The 27489-nt window shown below is 39.5% G+C and overlaps 1 protein-coding gene across 2 annotated transcripts in view; it reads right to left on the bottom strand.

Moving 5' to 3' along the window:
- The window catches only part of Pde10a (phosphodiesterase 10A), a 267554-nt gene that overhangs the window by 186380 nt on the left and 53685 nt on the right, over positions 1-27489 (bottom strand). The window contains exon 2 of one of the 2 annotated variants that reach the window (XM_071612857.1): positions 9796-9923. The exons of the other annotated variant lie outside the window; for it this stretch is intronic. Within the exon in view, the coding sequence (XP_071468958.1) occupies positions 9796-9832 (37 nt within the window). The 5' untranslated portion in view covers positions 9833-9923. The remainder of the gene's footprint in view (positions 1-9795; positions 9924-27489) is intronic. 2 annotated transcript variants of the gene reach the window in all.

Genomic DNA, 27489 nt, shown 5'->3' with positions numbered 1-27489 from the left:
TACTTGGTATGAGTGTTTCTAAGACAGCAGAGTAACAATCAAACCCGGCTTTCATAAAAGAAATATGACAAAATCAGCAACTCAAAACTCCCACCCCTACTCTAATACATTGCTTCTGGGAATGTCATGGTACAATCAGATTGGAAAATTGTGTGGCAGCATCTACTCAAGTAGAACATGTTAATCTCCTATGACCCGGGAATTCCATCTTTCAGAAATGCTTTCTTACGTCTATCAGAAGCCTTAGATAATACTAAAATATTCCAGAAAGTACTACTTAAGACAGCCAAAACCCAGAATCACCAAACAACCATCAATGGCAGAATCAATCAGGAGGAGTTAATATATTCACAGGATGGAATACTACATGGCCCTGAGAATGAACTAATAGCCATTGTGTGCAATAGTATGAGTGAAGCACATAACGCTGAACCAAAGAAGCCAGAAACCAAAGAGTAAATATTGCACGAGTCTACTCAATAAAAATCTAGAGAAGAAGGTCTGTCTCTGAGGTACTAGCAAAGCAGTTATCCTTAGAGGAATACTAGAAGCGAGCAGATGGGCTCTTGGTATTACCATAAACCTCATTTCACAGTCAAGGAACCTGGATTCAGAGGTTAAATTACTTACAACTAACAATGGATAAAAGTGACATTCAAACCTGCTTTTAAAACGCTGTCATAGGTTAAAAACTGCTCAGAAAAACTCTCTTGTCTTCAACCAGTTTTTATTTTTATTTTTGTCCCTGTGTCCTTAGGTGTGCTGATCCCACTGCTGATGGTGCTTTTCTGTCCCTATTCACTTCCACAGAAGGATCTGTTCGTCATGCTACTATGAAAGCATTCCCAGTCTCCCCACACTCTTGACACACTCAGTAACTAGGTTTTTCATTTCCCAATATTTTAAAAAATCATCATTTATTGTTTATGAGGTGCCGGGCATTTTATCAACCTTCCTCAATAACTTACAGGGGTCCCAACAGGTAAATAACCCATGCTCACATCTGGCTAATCAAACCCAAGACTTTCTGAATCCAAACCCAAAGCTCTTACCACTAGGTTTCCTTGTTTTATTTCATCTTCTCAGTGACATATTTGTTTGCTTTGACCTCAAGATTTCAATTTTTTTGGAAGTTGAAATCTCTAATTTACCTTCTAACATCTGCCCTAAACAGAGTATCTAGCATATAGCAATTGTTGAACGAGGGTTTCTTTAAATTATTTCCTAAAGAACTAAGTGATTAATAGGGTAATTTCCTCAAAGACAAAAAGTAGAGGCTCTGTTAGAATGCACAGATATTATTAAATCCCAATAAATAGTAAGTGCCTATGTTCTTAAAAACTGACATTTGGTGGGGGAAAGAGAACTAAAAAAACACCACTCTAGCACTACAAAATGCACAGAGCTGTGTATGTCCAATAAGTGGCCATCGGGAACATATAGCTATTGAGTGCCTGAAAAGCTACTACTCAAGTGTGAGCGTACACAATGGATTTTGAAGAACAATTCAAATGTACGGATGTCTCATACCATATGAAATAATGATACAGGAATCCTAAGTTAAAATTACAGTATATTAGATATATAAGTCTCAGTAATTTCCCCTACTTTTTTTTTTAAGTGGCCACTAAAATATTTTAACTTACATCTGTCATCTTTGCTTTATGTTACATTTCTATTGGACAGTACTGCTCTATAAAACATTTTTCCCTCATTTAAGATATAACATCTCTTTCCCTTAATTTAGGGTATTAAATTACACAGTGGAAACTGACAGCCCACACAGCTGCCATTCTTTGTTCTGGGTTCCACGTGGGGAAGTGAATTTTTTATTCTTTTTTCTCTTCCAAGTATTGTAGGCTGGGGTTACTTCTTAAAGCACACATTCCAATTTCACCAATCCACTTAAAAATTGATCTTGACTTCACTATTTTATGTCTTGCGTTTCTCCAAAACTCCTATGTTGAAACTTAATCCCAGCTGTGATGGCATTAGGAGGGAGGACTTAGGTTAGGAGAATGGAGCACCCTCTGTATTAGTCTCCTTTGGCCATGACCTGATTGCCTTATAGTAGCAGAAATTCATTCTCTCATAGTCTCCAGAGGGAATTTGTTTCTTAACATTTCCTTAGTTGTGGCCATTTCACTTTAATCTATCCTCTTGTGATCACAGTGTCATCTCCTTTTCTAACCATATAATCTTCTGCTGCCTCTTTCAAGTCATGTGTCATTGGATTTAGGGCCCACAGAAGTAATTCAGGATGATTTCATCTCAAGATCCTGCACTTAATCACATCTGCAAAGATTCTTCCCCAAATGAGATAACATTTACAGGTTCTGGGTTGGAGACACTGACATATCATTTGGATGGGGGCAGGTCAGGTATTCAACACACTACACTCTCCTTGATCAGTCTTTCAAAATGCACGATCTTTAGGAATCCAAGCATACTGTAATCCCAGTTACTCAAGAGGCTGAGACAGAAGGATTGTAAGTTTGAGACAGCCTGGACAACTTGGTGAGACCCTATCTCAAGACAAAAAGTGCTAGGAATGTAGCTCAGTGGTAGAATGCCCCTGGACTCAATTCCTAGTACCAAGTACAGGAGGGGTGATGACACCAGGGATGGAAGCCTGGCACAAACCAAATACAGGGTTTAAAAACAAAATCTGAATTTACTTAAAAAAGGATGAGATTATGTACTTTAAAAAAGGTTCTTTGATTTACAAAAGAATTAAACACAAAGTTTATTCTAAATACAAAATCAGATTTGCAGATGTTTTAAAGACTAGTTCTCCATATAACTTACGCCTAAAATAAATCATTCATTAAAAAGAACACTTTATGAATAGAGGAACTTTGGACGGGGCAAAGGGGAGGGAGGAGGGCGCAAAGGGGTAGGAAAGAGGTTGGAACAAGACGGTCGTCATTACCCTAGGTATAGTATAATTGCACAAATGGTGTGATTCTACTTCACGCACAACCAGAGAAGTGAAAATTATGCTCCATTTGTGTAAAATGAATCAAAGAGCTTTCTACTGTCATGTATAACTGATTGGAGCTGACTTAAAAAAAAAAAAAAAGAAGAAGAAGACGAACCCTTTAAGCATTTGCATAAAGGGAAGCAAACATGCCTTCTTTCCCCGCAACAGCTGGCACCGCAAGCAAGATAACAGTAGACTGCCAAGCCAGAATCACACACTTACACCACAGATGAGAGAAGCAGAGAAACTTTCTTCGTAGGGGCTGAGCCAGAGAAATGTCAGTCACTTGTGGGTAATTCTTCCATGCTGCAGATTTTCCATTGGAGATAATATTGTCCTTAATACATTTTTTGGCCCACATTTCCTTCAAGTATTGATGCTAAATGAGGTGAACACAGTACCATCAGGAGAATATTCTGAGAGGCAGTTTGTCTAAGAAATAAAATGGGAAGTCCACATTATATACAATGAAAAACTAGAAAATAATGGGAGTTAATGTAAAAGAGTATGTAGGTGTATAACATTCTCTGATTATATTTGCACATTCATAAAAGTTGTTGCCTCAGCTTTTTTTGTGCTACTATAATAGAATAGTACAGATTCAGTAATTTATAATGAGCAGAAATTCATTGACTTGGGGTTCTGGAGGCTGGGAAGTCTGCAAAGGGTCTACATCTGGCAACAGTGGCAACTTTTTGCTGCATCTTTCCACAGAAGAAGGGCAAAAAAGAGCAAGAGATCGAGTTCCCAGCATCAAGCCTGTTTGTACAGGGCACTGGTCCCTTCAGAGGGGCAGAAGCCTCAGGACCTGTACTCCTCCCACTAGGCCCCACCTCCCAACACTGCTGCACTAGGGTTAAGTTTCCAGTTCATGTCCGTGTTGGGAAGTGGGACTCAATAGGAGGTGTTTAGTGGGACTCAATGGGAGGTGTTTAGTTTTGTTTTCTGGAGAGGAAAAAAATAAGCAGGAAGAACTTTCCAATGTGAGCGACGCATACAATGCTTGTTTAAAACAATGAATAGCCAAGAAAAGTTAGGACAGAAACTAAAATGTCCTTTGAACTCAGAATGATTTTCAGAAAGGAGTGTACCAATTTGCTAGTACTGCCAAGAAGACATAGTCTTATGGACTAGGGCCCTGCCCTGTGAGCTTCATCTAACTTCATCATCTCTTTAAAGGCCCTATTCCCCAAACAGCCAGGAGACCAGAAGTTCAGATCACAAAGCCTCAGGCACTTGGCACTAGGACTTCAACACGCAAATCCTGAAGAATCACAATTTAAACTAACACTTTCTGGTCCCAAAATCTTATACTTGTTTCTAAAATTATTTAAAAGGCTGAATTATACTTTTTAATAGCTGCAAAATATTATGTAAAAAAAATGATGAGAAACAAAAATAAGGATTATCAATCTGATCTGATATCTAAGCTGAAATATACATATTAAGACTACAAACTTAAATTTAATACAATCAACTAGGAGAAATAATCATGATAAATGGAACAATCCCTCAGTAAGAATTAATGCAGTGCATATAATAATAATCTTTTAGCATATACTTCAAAAAGCCACTGACTTGAATTTTACAATTCACTTATTACTAGGTTATCATCAAGAAAACAGTATATTTCTTTTAAGATGAATGATGTTTTCAAAAATCACCTTCTCAAATGCTACTTAATTTTAAAAGAGGAAATAATTCCATTTTCTTTAATAAAGATAATAAGCTGGCAATACAACACATTGTTTTCAAAGTCTATTGAAAGATCTATGCTCTATAGGGCCTTTAGTATATCAATTTGTTAAACATTGACTTAAGGTGTCTCTCCACCATTAACATAATATTTGAAAAGAAACTACATCTTATTTATCTTCTTATCCCCAGAGCCTAGTAATTATAGTCAAGTACCGTCAGTAGTAGTTATGTTCTGTAAAATCAACCCAAATACTGAATCTTCAAGCACCAAACCACTGCCTCTAGTAGAAATATGAGGCTAGGTTCCTGCAAGCTTTTGGTGACAATATTTTCGTCAACCAATCACTCTGCACATGCAAAAATGACAGTGCAAACACAGCAAGTATTGATTATGAGGTTACAAATAAATTTTAGTGAGTAGACAACATAAAACATAGAATATTCTATATATTCAATATAGAATATAGAATATTATATTAGACCTTACATAGAATATATAATTCTATAGAGTATAGAATATTCTATATTCTGTAGAATATTCTATAGAATATTCTAGAATATCCAATATAGAATCCACTATACTTTGACATAGTAGACATTCAACAAACACTTGGGAATTGAATGAGTAAATGAAGGAATTCATAACCATACTGGAGCATTTCATTACTTGTAGTAATTTCATTATTTTGATCCCAGCTAAGACACACTCATATTACCCTGGATCCACCCGGCAGAAAGCAGTATCTACCACTAACCCGGCTGTTTGTTCTTAGGCGAATTGGTGATCCTTTTTCAAACATTATCCTTCTTAAGTGTCTAGTACAAGGCAATCCGGCTATGTTATTTCCTCATAATCCACAGTCATGCCACACTGTTTGAAGCTGTACTGCAAATACCTCAAAGGTTTCCATCCATTTGCTCCTAATATAACTCTGCTGTAGAGCCAACTTGCTGCACTGCTGTCAAACATCTTACCCCTGAACCATAAAAAGCTACTAGTTCTTGCTTAACATTGAGTGAGCCAAGTTCTTCCTGGTGACCAACACACTCTATGAGCAGGAATACAGCATCTAAATTTGCTCACTAAGCATACTTCACAGAAGCAGCAAAACCCAGAATTATATTCACTTATCTTTAGTTATCGTAAAGATTTAAACACAAACACAGCACTTCTCCTTTCTTTGAAGTTTCATCTGTGTCACTGATTACCTCCTAAGACTCTAATTCCTTTCTCCGATAACTAATCACTTAATGACAGTGAGTAACAACTGATAAAGAAAGACAACATTATTTTTCTGGTCATTCACTCCATGTACTTTACACTTTACACCATAAAACTGTAATTGTTAAAGACAAGACTACTGCAATTCTTCTGAATTAGCAGAATAAAGTACTCAATATTTCTATGCCCCAATTTCCTCATCTGGAAAATGGAGATAATAATACCTACACCTCATAAGATTATTTTAAGGATTAAATAAGCATAAATGGAATTTGCTTAAAATAGTTTTCAGTAAATGTCATCTATTGCTAGCACTTAAGTATAAAAAAAATTAGTTCGTACTCAAATCAATAAAATATTAGTCAATGAAAGGTACAATAATACATTGTTATAAAAGAAGCCTCAAGAAAGTACCTTAAATCAAAAATGGCACTGAAAGAACTTGGTAGTTATTTCTAAATTCTCAAAACTTTTCTTTTTTTTTCTTTGAAAATAAAACCATTCTTCACAGAATTTTCATTTTCAAATTGTGCACTTTACCCTTCCATATGGCTCGAATGGTGTGTGGATACTGATTGCTGCAACCCACAGTTTTTGCTGCTGACTTTGCTCAGTTAGTGGATAATCTGAAATTTAGACTATAATGAAAAGCCTGCTAAACTTCCTTAACCTGAGTTGACAGCATAACTAGTGACTAGTAACTTCTGATATATGATATGCTAGCTGTGTAGATTTTTCAGATCTTTCACTCTAATATGCACACCTGTGCTCCCCTTTTTAACAAGGTAGCCACAGGATTACAGGTTTATACTCATCTTCATATTTTAGATTTCATAAAGAGCTATTAAAATAGTTAGAGCAGATGTTCTACTGGATGATATACTACTGAGACTTTATCTCTGTAATGACAGTTTGGCTGTGGAGTGTGTTCTGTGTCTGGGTAGTTTTTAATCAGTAGAATTAGTGAACAGTTCAATCCCAGGAATCCCTGATTTCTCCATGTTTTAGTGTAAAGGTCAATAAGCAAGTTGAGATAAACAGCTTATCAGATGTTAAGCTGAAATCAAGCTAGGTCATGATTAGCTTTCCCCCTGCTTAGGTTTATTAAGATGGGGGGTAAATGCAGAGAGTATAAGAACTTCTTTTCATGAAACCCGCTAAACTATCTTTTTTTAATCAAATTTGCCATATTTATTTTCTCACCAAAAAAATGACAAATGTAAAACTTTATAGGGGGCAACAAATCATAGAATATTATGCATGATGAATTAACCGTATTTTTGCTAACAAACATTTCTGCCAAACATTTCAGAAATAATATTTAAACAGACAAGAATCTGGCTTATAGTCAAGAAAAGCAATAATTTTAAAAAAGAAAAAATCTCAATACAGCTCCTCCCCCCTACCACCCCCCAGCCAAGACAAAGAGTCTTTTCCTCTGCTCTGGCACAAAATTCAGGAAAGGAGCCAAGGTGCTGCTTATCAACCCTTTGACATCAGGAGAGGACTGTGTGCGTCAGCAGGCCCAGGAGGGACCCCAGGCTTGTGGCAATGGACATGTGCTTCTTATCTTATCAGCTGACAGTCTCTGGCACTTCAACATTACTGTGTGAACCCCAGCGGAAGGAAGGTGTGTGTGATTGTGAGGGTGTAGGTTAAAGTTATGAACTACGCAGCTCTGAGCAACTTATTAACAAAACAAACTATCCAACACATTACACTAATTATGATTAAATCCAACCTTAAGAGAGTTTTTTTTAAAAAGGGCAACCTAGCTATATAGGACAACCCCTTCTTCTCTTAGTTATGAAAGTGAAAGCTGAAGTTATACTTTCAGAACTGTGAGGCCATTGGCTCCACTTAGAAGATTTAAAGAAAAAGCAATTTTTTAGAAAAGTACATGTAAGTCTTACATTAGCTCCACTAAAAAGGTGCTTGAGAGTTGGCAATAGGCTTAAGACTGCTTTCAAACATTGGCTGATATTCATACCTCTAAACACAAAGAAGAAGAGGGTCACATTAGGTCAGGTGGGGTTCAAACAGTTACACCAGTCAAAGACAAAGTCTTACAAGAACTACTTTGCCCCTAAATATTTGTTTAAATCTATCTTTGCTTTAAAAAATCATGTTAAGGGTATACCTCAGTTGGAAGAGTGCTTGCCTCACATGCACAAGGCTCAGAGTTCAGTCCCCAGCACCACACAGACAAAAAAATTTTAAAGCAAATTTTAAATATTTAGAGAAACACTGCACTTGCTAACTGAAAACTAATTTTACCAATGTAATAAATATTTGTACTTTGAAGAACAAGATTTTTATTTATTAGTGTTAACTCACACTGTATATTACTCTGTTAAAAATTACAGTGCATTTATACCATGATTTACAACATCCCCGACAGTACTATACACACACACACACACTGTATTGCACATGTTACTTTGTCATCCTGGTAATACGTATTTATTATTCCTTCAAGTTCATCTGTTAAATTAGAATAAACACAACTAACTAATTCTATACAACTCTGTATGGGTCAGAAATCAGCTGTTCTGAACCATGGATAAGAGAAAAACTGTCCCCACTCTCCCATGACAGAAGTTCCCTCTGTGAACGCATCATCCTATCCTCACATGTCATTCTTCATTACTCCTGAGCTTGGTCTGTGCTCTCAGTTGTACACTCTGTCTCTCTTCACTTTGTTCCTCAACCATCTGAAAACCTTTGCCAGTTATTTCATTGACACCCCAGTGTGTACCCCAGAATTCCCTGTGTAAACCCAATGCAAGGTGAACCCAACCATCCAATTCTCTTCACTAGCATTTCTCAGTGGTTAAGAGTTTAAAATGCAGTCCTGTTAATTCTTTTATTCCCTATAGACAACTCCCTGTCCTGATCCCACAACAGCCAAGCCAAGACTGTTCATTACTCTTGAGCATTCAGACACATCATTATCCTGTGACACATAATTTGACCTTCTTTTCCCCCAAGAGGACTCTTCATCTTTCTGCTTCACCATTTCTTTGAACCTCTACCCACTTTCCATTCTCTCTAAACCCAGCTAGCTCTTCTTCTTGGTTTAGTTCCCCTTTTGCCTTGCTCACTTAATTACTCTCCCCCCTATATTTCATGTCTTCAAAATATACTCCCTGCTAATAGATTTTTAATATGCTCACATTTCCACTAACCCTGAAATATCATCATCAACAACAACAAAACTTCCTTCAAACCTGGTAAACCCAACACACATTCTGTTATTTTCTTTTACTAACAAAGTATAAAGAGTAGACTTGTACTTACTTTAGTGTCCTTCATTCTAACTCCTTCCTTAATCATAACCTCATGAGTTCAGCCCTCAGCCTACAAAGAAACCACTCATTTAAAAAAAAAATTCCCCCAAACTCTTAAATATCATTATTTCAGTTTTATGACTGATTATCCTAGCCCTTATCTTCCTGGGTCTCAGCATTATCAGATATTGATAATTGATTCCACACTTTCTTGAAATTTTCTCCTACATAACATAGCAAAAAAAAATTAGTCAATAATCAATTTGCTTAAAGCAAATACATCCCTAAGCAGACCAAATGCCCTATGGAAAACAAAATGAACTAATAGAACTTCAAGGAAATCCTCAAAAATTGTTAAAATTAACCCATCCAATATAAAATACCATGAAATTTTAATACAATAAAATCCTGCCAAGGATGCTATGGGGAATTGCCTGGGGCCTGGTGTAAAAATCAATTCAATGTCTAAATAAAGCAAGTTTTAGTCAATTGATAAATTTAATAAACTGGAGATTAAAACTCAAAACTTCAAAGAGCTGCTTCCTATCTCTCTGAATGTCCCTTCTGCATTTCTTTTGACTAGCTTAGTATCCTCTACTCACCTGTTAAATGTTGGGATTTTCTCTCTTCTATCCTCATTCTACATTCTTTTCCTTCAAAGTCTTCTCTACCCCCATCTCTTCAACTGTAACATCTCTGTGGATGACTTCTACATCTATACCATTAGCTTCTAAACAAAAAACAAACAAAAAAACCAAGTAACCATCAGATAATTCTCAGCATCACTATACCTTAACTTCCTTGAATCCTTACTCCTCCTTCTGCATCCCATCTTTTAGTGAAATCCTCTTCCTCCTAGTCACCTAAGCTGCATACCCCAGCCATCCTCCAATCCACCCTCTTCTTCAGTCCCTAAATGCACAGGACAGCAAAGATCTGTCCATCCTACCTCCATGGCATTTCTGACTTATTCTGGCCTTTTCCATACCCACTGCTACAGCCTTTGTTCAGAATACTGCTAGCCACCATTTGCCCCCCTCAGGAAGGGTCACACTACCTCGTCCAGCTCAGAATGAATCCTAATTTACTAAACCAACTCTGGTAATACTCTCATTCCCCTCCATCGCATTTGTTCAGGTGCAATGACCAAAAAAAAAAAAAGCCCCTCTTTCCTGCAATGTGCGCCAGGCCTGTAGCTACTTCTGCCAGCAGCAGAACTGTACCAAGTAGCCCACTGGGCAGCACAACGACGTGGCCCCTGACGATGCCAGTCACTGAGTCAATCACCCCTTGGCCACCCCACCTCCAGGCTTCTTGTTTCATGACCTGCATGTAACTTAGTGCTTAAACAATCTGAAGCTAGGTCCTCCCGCTCGGCCAGAGGTGCTCTAAGTGACACAGCCCTGTGGGGCAGGGCACAGCACTGTCCCTCCGCTGTCCCTCCCTGGCTCATCTTTCTTCCCCCCTCTTGGCCGTGCCTTCCTGGCCTCTGTGCCCCGGGAGCCCGAGGTCCAGGGAAGGCAGGGAAGGCAGGTGGTAGAGGCCTGGGCCCGCATGGCCGGCTGCGAAGACCCTGGTCTCCTGGGCCCTGGAGGCCGCCCAGGGCCCAGGGGCGCACACGCCACCCGCCACCTGCCAGCCACCTGCCACCTGCCACGGTTGGCCTCGCTGCTGTGGGACCCAGCAGGCCAAGGCCGCCCAGGAGACCACACAGCACCACACAGCACCTCAGAACAGAGCAGGTGGCAGCCACTTCCGGTGACGTCACTGCCGGAAGTGTTCCCTCCCTCCCCCTTCCATCTGCTTCCTTCCTCCCTTCCTCTTTCTCCTCCACTTCTTTCCTTCCTCCTTCCTTCCTTCCCCTTCCCCCTCCCTTCACCCCCACTTCCTCCCTCCTTTTCCCTCCCTCCTTCCCCCTCCCTTCCTTCCTCTTTCTCCCTCCCTTCCTCTCCCCTCCCCTCCTCCCTTCCTCTCTTCCCCTTCCTCCTTTCTCTCTCCCTCCCTTCCCCTTCCCTCTTTCTCCCTTTCTTCTTCCTTCCCTTCCTCCCCATTCCCTCTCCCTTCACCCCCACTTCCTCCTTCCTTCTCCCTTCCCCCTTCACTTCCTTCCTCTTCCTCCCTCCCTTCCTCCTCCTTCCTCCTCCTCCTCCCTCCTCCTCCTCCTCCTTTCCCCTCCCCTTCCTCCCTCCTTTCCTCCCTTCCCCTTTCTCCTCTCTCTTCCTCCCTCTCTCCCTACTCCTTTCCTTCCTCCTCCTCCTCTCTCCCTTCCTCCCTCCTTTCCTTCCCCTTCTTCCTTCCCTTTCTCTCTTCCCTTCCTCCCTTCCCTTTACTTCCTCCTTCCCTTTCTCCCTCACTTCCTTCTTCCTTCCCTTCCTCCCCCTTCCCCCCTCACTTCCTCCCTCCCTCCATTCCCCCTCCCTTCCTCCCTCCCTTGCCCCCTCACTTCCTTCTTCCCCCTTCCCTCTTCCTAACTTCCTCCCTCCCTCTTTCTCCCTCATTCCTCCCTCCATTCTTTCCTTCTGCCCACTTTCTGCCCTGCCCTGGCAGCCCAAAGCATGGGCACGCAGCCACCTCCCCCGCAGCTCTGCAGGCTCTCTGCTCTCTCCCAGGCTGGCATGGTACCTCCATGGAACCTGCATGGGACCCTGCCCCTGAGGCCCTGCTTCTTGAGTTCTTAACTCCTGTAAGCAAGGGGCCCCCACAGCCACCAGCCACCCTCATCCCTTTCAGCTCAACCAACACAAGCTCTTTTCCCCTCTGGATTACTGAACTGTTAAAATACTTGACAAAAAGACACATCCTTAACTGGTCCCTCTACCTACCATTCCTCCCTTCTCAGCAAGTATCCAGAATTACTGTTGATTCATAGATTCTCCTGTGAATGCTACAACCCAAGGAAAGGTAGGATGGACACAAAATGCCATGTGAACCAACATGACAATCATGTCTTTTCAGGTTTTTGTATGTTTTTTGAGAAGTATTTCATTGGGTCCTCACCATTTCAGAACAAAGTGAAAAATTCTTGAGGTATGCAAGCACATCCATGATCTGTTCCTAAGCAGCCTTGTCTCCTGCTACTCTCCCCTCTGCTAAGGCCCTCGACACTTTCATGAAAACTAGGCTAACTTCCAACTCCCTCCAACCATATTTGCCCTTCTGGACCACCAAACTCTGTCTTCTTCCACTTTTGTTTTTATATGCCTAACATAAAGACCAACTGATTTCTACCTACTTCTGCCTTAACTCCTCAACTGCCTAAAAGTCAGGCATGTATGTGTTGGGCCTGTGCCAGCTAATAGTGAAAGATTACTAATGCACCTGCCATTGAGTGCTCAGAATGGTGTCACACAAAAGTCTACACAACAGTGGCATGGGAAGTATAACAATAATTCACCAGGTTTGTAAGAAAAGCACCAGACTAGGTGGAACATTAAGGTCAGAGAAGGCTCTCACAGACAAGTGGACACCTAAATTCAGTCTTGTAATGCACTGATGAGTAAGACAGGAAGGGCATCTCAGGCAGAAGGAACAGCACATACTCTCTTCCCAGGTAAGATCAAACCTTTAGAAAATTAAAAAAAAAAAATCTATATATAAAGAGCATGTAGAAGGGGTAGAGGATAAAGCTCTCAAAGATAACAGAGTTTCAGGATCTGCATGACATGCTAAGTACCTCATTCTTTATGAGCAACTGGTGAGAGTCTAACCTGAAGAATCATAAAAACAGATTTACATCCAGAATGACCTTTCCTCCCATGGAAAGGACTGATGCCAGGAATGTCCATTCGTCAGCTACTGGACAGGGGAAAGAAGGAGAGATAGTTGAGTAGGAGACAGACAAGCCTGGATAACCAGTTAGATGCACAGGATTAAGGAGAATGACAGTGAGCATCCCAGAATCATATGTGACTTTCTCCTACTTCTTACCAAAACCAGCAGGCCATCTCCTGTTGTCTCAAACTTCAAAACAGGTTCAGAATCTGACATTTCACCTTCCCAAAAGTCAACACTCTCATTCAAGCCATCATCGTCTTTCATCCAGATATTTTAAGAGGCTCCTTACTGGCTAACCTTCATTTGTCTATGTGACAATACAGCACCCTGACACAATATAAGTTCACTCGTTTACTTAAAAACCTCCAACGCTGCCCAACCTCATAGAGGAAGAAGCTTGTAGTGATGCTCACAAGCCCTGTGTGGAATGCCCTTCATGACCTCTCTTAAGTAAACCAGGCGTGCTTCCATACTGGGACCCTTGCCCTATTATTACCTCTGCTCTTTTTGCAAACATCAATGTAGACAAAAATCCTGTACCTCCTTCAGCTCTTAATATCACTTCATTGGGGGCAACAGTATTTAATATCACTTCTATCTCCAACTCTTGATCCACCTCATTCTGTTCTACTTAAGCACTTTTCCTATGCTTTTTCTAATGTCCTAAATAATTTCATTTTTATTCACTTTTTTTCTTCTGTTTATCTGACTCAGATGTAGAACCACAAGGGCAGGGATCTTTTGTTTTGTTCACTGATATATTCCAAGTCCATAGTGGGTATCTTATTTTTTTTTTTTTTTTAGTGCTAGGTATTGAGCTCAATTCTTGTGCTACACCTCTATCCCCCTATAAATATTTAAATCAATGAATGTTTGAATAAATGAATCCAATACTGAGAGTCAGGAGATAGGCATAGAGAGGAAGGAGTCAGATATGATTTCTAAAAACAATGCCTGAGCTGAATGTTAGTAAGAAGAAATTAAGCAAGCAAGCAAATGGTTTTGTAATTTCCAGACAGGGATCCCAGCATAAGAAGACACAGGTGCAAGAAGGGCATGGAATATGCAAATAGACTTTAATGTTGCTGAAGCTTAAGTAAGAGACGGAAATGAGGTTGATGCTTGTCAAGGGCCCAGATTACACAATGTCTCGTATTCAAACTCCAATAAGTTTACTACGAGCTTTTTTAACACATGTGACTTTACAAAAATGAATTTAAGAGAAAATGAGTAATGTCCATATAGGACAATGGGGATACATTTGAGAAATATTTAACAGATATAACAGCTGCACTTACGTGGTAGGGCAGCAATGAATGAAACTAAAGATGAATCCCTGTGTGGCATAGCTACCTAATGAGAAAGAAAGTGGTGCAGTCAATTTTGGACATGCTAAAGTATATCATTTTAACATAATAAATTACAAAATAGGTGAAAAAAGTAAGTGTTAATTTCCTTTTTAGATCCATCTCAGTGACACCAAGGAGAGAAACTGGAGGTAAGAAATCTTTTCATCTGTTTCGATTCTAAACTGTCATATTACAGCTCATAAAAATAGTTAATTTAAATCTTCCCAATAGAGAATAATTGGGAACATTTAAATGTTAACTGCAACATCACCACACTTTGATGAAGGGATAGTGCTATAGCCTGAATATCTCTATACCCCCAGATTCACATGTTGAATCCCCAGTATAGCAGTAATGGGAGGTGGGATCTTTGGAAGGAATCTGGTCCTAATGAGATTCGTGCCCAAAATGTCTGTCTATGTGCAGGCCTCACTCCTGCAGGTTTCCTCTCCACCCAAACCCACACAACACTGCTCTCTTGATGCCTTCCCAGTGTATTTACAGGTGATGAACAATGCAGTGACCTTGCATGAGTACAATAAACAATCCCACAAATGTGTCCACCATCAAGAGCAGCCTCCAGAGCTGCTGGACTTATGCAGTCTTTCTGAACCAACTGCTTGTGAGAGTACTGGTAAACCTTTGCTGGCATGCCTACTATGTGTCAGGCAATATTCTAATCACTTTTCATTTATTAAATAATTTACTCTTCAAATTAATTCCTATGATATTATTATCCCTATTTTACAGAATATAGGATTAAGAAATTTGATAACTTGCCAAAGTTTACACAGTAAATTAGTTCCTGAGCTATGTTTCAAATTATCTTGCCTTATTCCACATTCTTTAACATCTATTCTGTACCCACTCTTAATCTCACTGCCTCTCAATAATATGTAAGTAAAACAGTCAGATAATATGGTAGAAAAAAACAAAATGAACTCCTAATAGAGGTCCACATCAAATCCATGGAACCTGTGAAAAGCACTTTATCTGGTAAAAGTTAAAATTAAGGTTAAAGATTTTGAGAGAAGAAGCTTATCTCGAATTATTCAAGTGGATCCTAAATGTAATCACCATCACAGTATTCTACCCAGCACTCCTTCTAATCAAGGAACTCACTTTATCACAGATGAAGAGTAGCAGGGGACCATGTTCCTGGAATTCAGCAACCAAACCATGTCCCCATCATCCTGAAGCAGCCAATTTGATAGAACATGGAAAGACATTGGAAGAGCTAGGTCAGTGTCTTCTGGGAGACTGTGTTTGCCCTAAACCAGCATCCAATACATGGATTAATCTGCTGGTTTTCCCACACCCAAGACTCATGGCTACAGGAACCAATCGCTGGGGAGAATGGCACCACTCATGTTACTACTAACAGTGATCTACTACCAAACTTCCTGCCCCCACAACCACATACTTTGCTGCTCCCGGACAGGAGATCTCAGTTGTACAGGGACTGTGTTCCCCCATAAGGCACAATATGCACAATGAACTCAAAGTTATGACTGCCACTTAGCCACTTTGGGCTCCTCATACCTCTGAATCCATGAGCAAAAATGAGAGTCACTGTAATGGCTGAGGTGACTGATCCTGATTGCCAAGAGGAAATGGCTACTACTACTCCTACTAATGAGTCTAGCTCCACGTCCAGATCCTCTGTGTGATCTGTCAGGTTCAACCATAGGCACTTGTAAAGTTTTGCCTAGCAGGCCTCCTACAGAAACACTGCTCACCTACACACAAGACTTGGTGCGCTGAAAAGAACTGCAGTCAGGGACTCAGCCCTCTCTAGACCTCTGGGCCAGCATGTTTCTTCATTTCAAATCCATGTGCCTCCATCCAGTGGCCTTCTTACCAGGGGTCTCAGCTAATGTTCTTCTCTTCACTTTGACTCAGTACTTTTCCACTCCTTCTTCCCCTGTCACAGCCAACAGGCCCATAAAGAGTCAGAAGCTTCTTGTTTGGGACTCCTCATCAGTGAAATAGGTCCCCATGTGAGCCCATCCACCTGACTCTCAACCAGTACTGTTCTGCGAGGGGGAAAACAGAACAGAGGGAACCTGTGCTGTCATGTCTCTGCTGGCACTGTCGAACTAAATGTTGTTACTTGTTACTTTTGGTTTGATCTTTGTCCTGACCCAGCTCCCTGGATACCCGCTTGCTTCAGGGCCACACAGAAGAGTTAAGGAAAAGATGTCTGGAATGCAAGAGGTACTTTCAGGCACCTCTTAGTGCCACCATATCCTGTGATTAAAGTCAAATGGAAACTTAATAATCCAGTTCAGGCAGGACCATTGATGGCCCAGGTGTTGTAGAAATGAAGGTTTGGGTGACCCTATGGGCAAAGACCCATGACTAGCTAAGGTGCTTGTGGGCAAGAAGAATATGGAATGAGTAGTGGAAGAAGGCAGTTATAAATAACAGCTACGAGAAGATGGCCAGTTACCGAAATGAGAACTGCACCTGTTAGGAGTAGTTCACAACTTGTTAGGAATGTATGGATAAATTTTCATCAGTACTTATATTTGTCTTCTTCCCTCTTATCCCCTTATCACTTGACATAAGACACATTATAATAGCTGACCTATGCCAAAGTACTTAAGTTACCAGATATCAAGGAAAGCAGACATCAGGAACATTTACACCCTCTTTTGGGCAAGGGTAAGTATATTTGGGGCTATCCATAGTGGCATCCTGTTGTGTGACAGAATGATCTCGTTGTCTTTCTTCGGAGATTATAGATGGTCTAAGCAGATATATATATATGAGTACTGAGTTGATGAAGGGTGAGGTGCAGTGAGGGCCATTTGGCCTGTCTTTTCCTATATGCAGAAAGACAGATTCTTCTGGGAGGCTGGAAAACAGACTTGATCAGCAGAGGGTGGTAACTGAGGTTGTAATGAACCTGAATAAATAAGCCCCTTGTAATAACCTTTATCTTCCCCTAGGAACCTCCAAGCCCCTGCCCCCCGCCACACACACACACTTATTTTTTAGGGGCATGCCTAGAATTTACCTAATCCAGAGATCCACATGTTCTATAATTCCTCTTCACAAATTGATTGTTCTTTTTCCAAACAGTACAAAAGCATTTTGCTTTGGCCATTTCTTCAGATTTCACTTTCTTATAAAGGTTTCCATCTACATATAAGTTTGATAAAATGTACGTTTTTTTTTTCCTCTTAATCATCCTTGTGCTAACTTGGTTCCTACATCGAGCTAAAGAGCCCATATAAATACCAGGGAGGTCAGAGTGAATCACTCTCTCCCCATATCAGCAACTACAAACAGTTGACTTTAAGTAAAAGAGCTCATCCTTGACTATCAGGGTGGGCCCTAAATATGTCCTTATAAGACAGAGGCTGAGGGAGTTTGGGAGAAACAGAGGAGAAGGGAATGCTAAGACAGAGGCAGAACCGGGCTGGTGCTGCCACAAGCCCAGGAGCACCTGGAGTCACAAGAGGTTGAGAAGGATTCTACCCTGGAGCCTCCAGGGTGAGCAGAGCGCCACAGACACCTTGACTTCAGACTTCTGCTCTCCAGAACTATGGGAGAATGAATTCTTGCTGTTTGTGAAATTTTTACAGCAGGCATTTGAAACCAACAAAGGTAATTAACAACAAAACAACGGGAATCAGATAACATTGAAGAGAAAGAGGTAGTCCATGCTTCCATTAAGTTACTACCTATATAAAACTGTCTTTAAAATTGAATTCTTATTCAGACACTAAAAGTTAAGAAGTCTTCTCTCCTTCTACCCCCCCCCCAAATATTAATTCCAGAGCTTTCTAATATTTCCTTTTCTATCTTCCCATTTCTTCAGAGACCCAAGACATGTTTGGCAAAGAGCCATATCCCAGAAGACAACTGATATTTTATGTTAAAAAAGCCTAAAAGAAGGAAGCAAAGCTCAAAATGTTTTAAACATCCATAGGGTCAAATGATAGTTTAAATACTTGGAACACAATTTTGGAAATTATATTCTCTATTACACTACAATGTTATACTTACTAAGGAATCTAATTGCAGATAAGGTCCAGAAACCAGCTCAGTAGGTGATTCTTGATGTTTTAAATCACTTTTCAAAAGAATGTGAGTTGGCTTCAAAAGTTGAACTGCCAGTTCACTCCCTTGATTTGAAATGTTGATGGGAAGCCAACATCTAGAATTATTATTCCACAGCAGTTTTTCTTATATGTCTTCTATGTTTACCTTGAAATAAGATGCTGAGCTAATAACAAAAGACAGTCCTGGGGAATGGCAGGGTCTGGATTTGGAATGACCTGAAAATGTCCACGTGTTCAAGTCCTGCTCCTCACTTAGTGCTATCATGTGATGGCAGAACCTTTATGAGGTAGGACTCAGGGGGGGCTTTAAGCCATGGGAGGTGTGCATGCTGTCAAAGGAGATGGGGGGGACCCCGGTGTCCTCCTCTTTCCCTTCCCAGCCAAGAGGTAGGCAAGCTTCCTCTGCCTTACACTCCCTCCATGATGTACAGTATCACCACAGGCCTTAGAAACAGAGGGGTCAACCAGCTATGTTCTGAAACCTCCAAAATTGGAAGAAAAATAAAATCTTTTCTTAAGTTGATGTTCGAGTATTTTGTTACAGTAATAGAAATTTGATTAACACAGGAGCTGTATCTTAAAAATCTGTGGAGAACTGCATGCTAGCAAAACTTGAGGCAGCACCACCTTTAGAATCAGTACCTTATAAGTTACAGATAGGTGCCCATTCAATTCTGCAAGATGGAAGAATAACATTAAAATGGTGCCACAGAGGGGCTGGGGTTGTAGCTCAGTGGTAAAGCACTTGCCTCGCATGTAGAAAGCACTGGGTTTGATTCTCAGCACCACATAAAAAATAAGATAAAATAAAGATATTGTGTCCATCTAAAACTAAAATATATAAAATATAAATATTTTTATAAAATATAATTATATAAAATGGTGCCACAGAGGGAGATTGGGAACACAGAAATGCACATAGAATGTCAGCCTCTGGAGGACTTGGAGTTTTGTCCTGTTTGTTCTCGCCGCATCACCTCTGTGTGGAACAGTGGGCACTCCCTGTGGAGTAAAGGCTGACAAGATGGGGGAGCAAAAATTTTTTGAAGAAGTTTTGGGAAGAAAGCCATGAGAACAATTCAAAGAAAGTTACATACCAAACCCCTGCTCTCAAATTTCAATTTGGTAGTTACATTCATTATCCTTAAAAACAGTTTAAGGAAAACAAACTGGTAATTTCCTCTGGCTCTCCCAGGTCTCAGATGGACAAAGGAGTAGACAAAGGAATCTCAATTAATTCACTGTTTGAGTTTATTAACACTATCAGGATATGTAGAAAATTTATGCTGCACATTTCATTAAGTAAAAACTGGAAGAAACTTATCATTGGCAGATTCCATCTCCACCCCATCTAACTGCCTATGCAGGGAAAACACTGTCCCAGACAAGGTAGGGTACAGGCAGAGGGAGCCCTATTTTTATAGAGCATCTCAGAGTTAGAAAAGATTCAAATACATGCAAATTGCCTCACAATTTATACATTTTACAAAGAGTATCAACACATTGCTAAAATGCCCAATAATCCTTAGAAATAACAGAATTTAGTCAGTCTTACAGCATCTGACTTAATAGAATGTTATATTTACATCCTTTCCTCCAAAAAGTATGTTTGTTAGATGGACATGTGAGACCTTGCTAAACTGACTTGAGCCTATCAACAAGTATTTCAGGTATTTTGGAGGTTTCTCTAGAGGTAAGCTATGAATCACTCATTTTCCTATTTAACTGATAGATGTGACAGAACTAAGGTATAAGGCCTTTGGGAAAGTACTATTTGAAAAAATATGTATGTGAGATGATTTTCACATGGTGTCCAGGAAAGGGGAACAATGATTTTTGGCCTTTTACAATTCAAGCTGAAACTACAGAGGTTAAATGAGGTTAAACACCTCATAACAGCCTTAGCACAGAAAACACTGCCCAACAGCAGCACTTCTGAAAACAAGGCAACTCAAGGCCTTGCAGGCTCAGGATCCAGCAAACAAAACCAAAATCCATCTCAAAACCTTTAGATTTTACGTTTTCTTCACTCCTATAAACTAGTTGACTTTATTTTAACTACTGTCTTTATACTGATATCATAACCAGAAAGTTGCCTTCTGTCCCTACTGATAAAGTCAGCAAACTCTTCGTCTGTACCCTTGCACATGTTATTCTTGCAACAGACCTAAGCCTCCCTTCTCAGCCTAGATTAGAGAAACATTAATTTGGGGTATTAACTACTGGGATGTGAGAAAAATTAAGTTAGCTTTATGATTTTATTGGGTCCCTGCTTTCAGATATATTCCAAGGAGAATACTATAAGCTACATTTAAACTGCACTAAAACTACATCTTCTCATCTATTAGAAGGGGTCTAGAAAATGAAAAAACTTATATGATGTTTTCATAAATAGAAAATTAATCTCTAACTTCTCTAGTAAAACGAGGTTTTTAAAAATTCTCTGTCTTTAAGAAAAATACGTTGCCATATGTTTATGTTCCCACTCACTCTTGCATGAAAAATAAATGAAATATGGAAAATTTTAAATATCATTTAATATTCATTTCAGCAATTCAGCCATTCAACAATTTCTCATAATACAAACCCACATAAGAAAGACACACTCTCCCACATATCATATTGCCTAGCATATTCAGGCAAGAGACCAAGTGAAGTATGCAGCATCTGATGCTTGCCAAATAAACCCCAGCTCTGAGTTCTGACGTCCACCTCCACGTCTGTGATGTTCTTCCTACTGCCCCCTCCTCACTGAAGCCCTCCCTTAGTGGAAGAGAAGTTGACTGGGAAGATAAAGCAGGACAGGACAGAACCCACAGCCCAGCAGTATCCTGCCATGCAACAAGTGTGTAGGTCACCGTGATACATTTTTTGTGAAACACTGTTCTTTATGCTAAGATGTCTCACTACATTTGGTATGAGTTCTTCTTTCCAAAATGAAATCATGATAATTTTAGTTTTAATATTCTTAGCTAGCAAAATAAAAAGGGGGGGACCTATGTCATTCAACTCTAAGAAAGATAATGTTATTAGCTCATAAGTTTCACAGTTTGCGAGCTACCATTTAGTAGAGAAAACCTGGGTTCTAGAGTCTCAAAGATATGGGCTTGAATCTCCACTCTCCAACTTACTAACACAACCTCTCTCTGAATGATTTACCTGACTACATAACTGAGTTTTTATGAATGCTCAAGGAGATAATGGGTGCAAAGTTTCTAGCATGGCTCTAATACAAAGGAAATACTCAACAAATATTTAAAATAAACATTCATAAAAATGTAGCTCTTTAAACATCTTCATTTTTTTAAATGTCCTATTTTCCAATGTAATCATTAAGAAAGCAGTTCTTGAATAGCACAGTGGCACTAGCCTGTGATACTAGTGACTTCAGAGGCTGAGGCAAGAGAATCACAGTTTCCAGGTCAGCCTCAGCAATTAGACCCTGTCTCAAATTTTTAAAAAGAAAATAAGTTCTGGGGATGTAGCTCAGTGGAAAAGCGCCCCTGGGTTCAATCCCAAGTATCTCCCACTCCCCTAGAAAGCAATTCCATTCATATCAGCCCTGGCCACAAAATGAACATATTTAAGACAGGTTAACATACTGTCAACCTGTGTAAACACATCTGTACATTTCTCTACTGAAATCACACAAAAAATCAAATTAAAATTTCATCAACTGCAAACATATAGAGCTCTACCATTAAAATACTATATATAGGTCTTTATATAGCATGTAATTCTATTTCCTGGACAAGGCACAGAAACAAGGTTAACTGGATAAAACAATGAGAAAAGACAGAGAAGTGTAGCTCAGTAAGATCCTGCCTCCTGGTTTCTGTGCTCCCTATAGAACTTAGCTCACATTCTGAGAGAACAAATCAGAAGGAATTCCCATTTCAGTTCTTCTCTTAAGGGTTCTATTATTTTACATTAAAAACATGTTGGTTAAAATTTAGGAAAGCATTTTATTCTTACCATTGCATTTTAGCTTAAAGTAGGGAGACCCAAAAATAAAAAGCTACACCCCCCTGCTCCTTGGTAGAGTGCATGCTTAGTATGTTAGTATGTGTGAGGCGCTGAGTTCAATATCCAGAAGAAAGAAGTGATGGAGAGAAGAAGGAAGGGAAATGAACATTAAAGCCACATGGGTTTTTGTTTTGTTTTTTGGTCTTTGAAAATTGAGTTAGTATTTTTCAGGCTGGCTGTGACTATATGGGTATTCACGTTATTCACTTGTTTTACACGAATGACATTCATCCCCAGTCATGTAACAGTGCCTGGCATGCAGAACTGGTTTCTGGGTGGATAAATACATAGAAAGTTAAATGGATGGAAAAAATTATAAAGTCATAAAGTGGAGTTTTCTATCTGCTCCAGTTAAATAACATCTATAATAATGTGTTATGAACTGCAGGTTAAAAAACAAACTAGAAAGCAACGGAACGGGTGTTCAACAAGTGCAGCCATTCAAGTGCATAAGAAAATGTGCAGTTATACTTAAAACTCAAATTTTTAGAGTGTTGAAAGAAAAATACTTCAAAAGACAAAAACAGTAAGCTAAAATATGCATACTCTATTATTTTAGGTTAATTTCAAACAATAAAAAGCATACAAGATAGTAGATTCTCTTGAAAATTTCTTGAAGAATTTGGATTTTCAGTTGTATATATTTGATCTTTTTTTTTTTTAATTTTTTATTGTGGGTTGTTCAAAACATTACAAATTTCTTGACATATCATATTCCACACTTTGATTCAAGTGGGTTATGAACTCCCACCTTCACCCCATACACAGATTGCAGAATCACATCAGTTACACATCCATTGATTTACATATTGCCATACTAGTGTCTGTTGTGCTCCGCTGCCTTTCCCATCCTCCACCCTCCCCCCTCCCCACCTCTCCCCTCCCCTCCCCTCCTCTCTCTCTACCCCCTCCACTGTATAACCCTGAGGGTCTCCTTCCATTACCATGCAATTTCCCTTCTCTCTCCCTTTCCCTCTCACCTCTCATCCCTGTTAAATGTTAATCTTCTTCTCCTGCTCTTCGTCCCTACTCTGATCTTAGTTACTCTCCTTATATCAAAGAAGACATTTGGCATTTGTTTTTTAGGGATTGGCTAGCTTCACTTAGCATAATCTGCTCTAATGCCATCCATTTCCCTGTAAATTCTATGATTTTGTCATTTTTTAATGCAGAGTAATACTCCATTGTGTATAAATGCCACATTTTTTTTATCCATTCGTCTATTGAAGGGCATCTAGGTTGGTTCCACAGTCTTGCTATTGTGAACTGTGCTGCTATGAACATCGATGTAGCAGTGTCCCTGTAGCATGCTCTTTTTAGGTCTTTAGGGAATAGACCAAGAAAGGGAATAGCTGGGTCAAATGGTGGCTCCATTCCCAGCTTTCCAAGAAATATTTGATCTTGAAATAAATTATTGAATTATTGGTACATATGTTAAAGAGATACTTATAAAGCCTAGAGAGGTTCATAAATAGAATAGAGTTGCAAGTATAATACTGGTTTACAGGAAAGCAGTCATCATGATAGTTAACATGAACCCAGTACTTGCTCATTTTTTCTGCATAAAAATTCCATGAGACTCACTGCCTCCTTGGCACAGGTGAAACCAGTGGGGTTCAGCAGCTGGTCACACAGCCAGCCTATGGCAGAGCTGGGGTTAAACCAGCTGTTCACTTCCAGAGTGGCACTCAAGGAGTCACCGAGTAGATCTTCCTACTGAATCAACCTGAACCACAGTGCAAGCCTGTACTAAACATCAAGACTACAGGTTTTAAATGTCTAGTCATTACTTGGACTGCTTATTATATCCCAATCGCAAAAGTACGCCTTCCTTTTTTCTTCATGTAATGCATAATTTATAATGTATTCCCACAGACACTAAAAACAACTTAGAAACAATTTTTTAAAAGGTCGTGGCTTAGTGGTAGAGTGCTCACCTAACATATATGAGGCACTGGGTTCGATCCTCAGCACCACATAAAAATAAAGTCCATCAACAACTAAAAAAAAAAAAATCTAAAAAAAAGAATTCTAGACATTTAACGCAATTGTAAAACCATGATGACATCATAGACTTGTAAAGTTATTTTTCCTCAATTAGCAAAGTATTTAAATCAAAACAAACTAGAAAATGAGACAGAGTTGCTTCGCCCAGATATTTCTCATTGTATTAGTCATCCAGATCCTAAAAGCTGTAAAGCAAGAGTAGGAGTATTTTTATTGGGAAGAGGAGGAGGAGCAGAGGATGGTGTGAGAGAGGTGCATTAGTAGCATGGTTTAAAAGGGTCTAGTGGCCAGCACAACAGGGGCTTTTCTCCTGCAGCCCCAAAACTAGCTGACTGGATTTCAAGCATTTTCGTTCCTGCAAAGTATCAATGTGCCTTCGTTTCGCTTTCTTTGAAGGAGGTTGAAGTTGCACTTGGAATAAAGTTGGTGTGATTGTAGTCAGTGTCAGTATGGAAAACGTTTGTTTATTGTTTGGTTTTGCTCTGTGGTGCTCTGCTCTACTATAGCAGGCTTCTCAGTTCCAGCTGCTCTCTCTCATCCCAAGCCCATGTTTCCCAACAAGAAGAACCACAGCTGTATGGAATGGGTCACCAGAGATTCCAACTGCCACAAGCATTACTCATCTGGCCCTGCCCTGCTCTGCATTCTTGGCCAAAAGGCAATGTTAAGTTCACTTCACACATGGGACACACAAAATCAAGGGCTTGAATTACTCTTCAGAAGATGTTAAAAAGAAAAAAAAAGTAGCTGCTCAATATTTTAGCCTATTTTACATTTGCAGGATAAATGGATGGAACTGGAGAATATCATGCTAAGTGAAATAAACAAATCCCAGAAAACAAAGGTCGAATGTTCTCTCGGATATGTGGATGCTAACCCATAACAAGGAAGGGTAAAGAGGGGAAGTATAGAAGGGCACTGGATTAGACAGGGAATGAAGGGAAGGGAGGGGGGATGGGAGTAGGAAAGACAGCACAATGAATCCAATGAGTCGGACACAACTTTCCTGTGCTCATACATGAATACACAGTGTTACACCACATCACTGTCAAACACAAGAATGGGATCAAAATTGTAATGGGTTAAACCCCATGTATGCATAATATGTTAAAACACACCCTACTGTCACGTATGACTAAAAACAACAAATAAATTTTTCAAAGATTATCATATTTGTATTCTACAGACACATGTATATCTAAATATGAAGGAAATTTAAATGAAAGAAAAATCAAAAAGTTTTCATAAAAGATCCATCTCTGAATTTCAGAACTTAATAAAGGCAATCATTTGAATTTTATTGTTATATATCTCAGGAATAGTAGGTCAATTTAAATTAATAACAGATGCCTTATTTAAAAATTGGTATTTTAAAATCTATATTAATTTTTCCATGGCAAATTTAGTCATTTATAAATATTTTGTCATTTGTTAATAATGCCAGTGGATTTTTATTAAAATCTCGATTCGTATTTTAAAAAAATATTTTAGTCTGATAAAAATTAAGAATGTAATCTACCTGACATTGAAATGGATCTTATTCTATTTACAATAGAAACTTTAAAACCCACAAAACTGACCCATTCGTTCGTCACTACTTTTATTTGAAAGCTGGTAGTAGATATGCATCACAAAGAGATCAGAAATCCATCGCCCCGCAGCATATTCAGTTTAACTCAAAATATAATAAAAAAAACCTTGAAGCTCAAAATGTCCTAATGAAGAAAGTTGATGAATCTATATTCCAATGTGTGCAAGAGATTCAGGTCACTACCAAGAACTTAAAAGAAAAGCCATCAATAAACAATTCATCTATGATCATCATTTGTTAGCCCAAAGTAATAACTAATTCAGACAAAGTTCCTCAATGTATGCTAAAACCACTGAATGACAGGGTGATGAGGTCTCAAATTACCACTCCACACATTACTCCCTACAAAAGAGAAAAGATACCTTTACAGGAGAGACATCTGGCGGACACCGTCTGAACCTAGTGAGCAAATTAAGCTTCACCTAAAATAGAAATGACATTATGTGATGCAGTGGGAATTTGTGCTAAGCAAGAGAACCATATTCTCTCCTGCATGATTTGAAAGGAGAATTGAAAAGGATATCAGGAGGTAAGTCTGATGCAATAGGGAAGATCCAGATCACGAGGTGATAGGAAATGAAATTCAGGGGAATTAGATACCTTTCTCAAAGTCAAGTATCTATGACTCGCAAAGATGGAATTCAAAGCAAGTTCATCTGATTCGAAAACCCAGATTCTCTGACAACAGGAGCCTGGAAAGCCCAACCACCACTGAGTCAAACTTCCAGGTCCAGTGATTCTAGATTGTTCCCGCACACCCTTAGGACCAGCCCTACAGCTTACCTGCCCTGGCCTCAATCCTTCCTTTTCTAGCCTACTTGTCTCTACCAGTTCTTTTCTAAGACTTCAACTAAGATGCCTTTCCTCCAAAGCTGTGAAACAGAACTATTACAGAAAAGACAGCTAGCAGTCTATGGTATAGTCAAGAAAACTAGATCAATCATCACATAGATGGATCTCTGCTGTTAATAGATATAGGTCTGTAGGACAACCAGAATTAAGAGCATTATCATTTTATTGCCATACTTAAGTTAAATGAATAAACTCAGCCATGCAACACACTCATGAAAAGCTTGACTGTGTTCCATTATAGCCATCTAAGATGGAAACCAGTGCTCACATCACCAACCTTAACTCCTAGACTGCTACGACCATAGCTCCAAAGCCCTATTCAGTATCTCTACCATGCCTACCTTACTCAGTTCAGGCTGCGCTAACAAAATACCTTAGACTGGGCAATTTTCAAACAAACAAACAAACAAAATCTCATTGCTCACAGTTGTGGAGGTTGAGAAGTCCAAGATCAAGGTACCAGTGGATTCGGTGTCTGTTGAGGGCCTTCTCCTCATGTAAAGGTGGGTCTTATGTGAGTCACATGGTAGAAGAGGAAAGCAACTCTCCTGGGCCTCTTACGGGAGCACTAATCCCATTCACAAAGACCTACTCGCCTCTCCAAGGCCTCACATTCTAACACCT

This window comes from Marmota flaviventris, chromosome 6, assembly GCF_047511675.1.
Source record: "Marmota flaviventris isolate mMarFla1 chromosome 6, mMarFla1.hap1, whole genome shotgun sequence".
Lineage (NCBI taxonomy): Eukaryota > Metazoa > Chordata > Mammalia > Rodentia > Sciuridae > Marmota > Marmota flaviventris.
The sequence above is the reverse complement of the archived record's forward strand: the minus strand, read 5'-3'. Positions and strand labels throughout refer to the sequence as shown.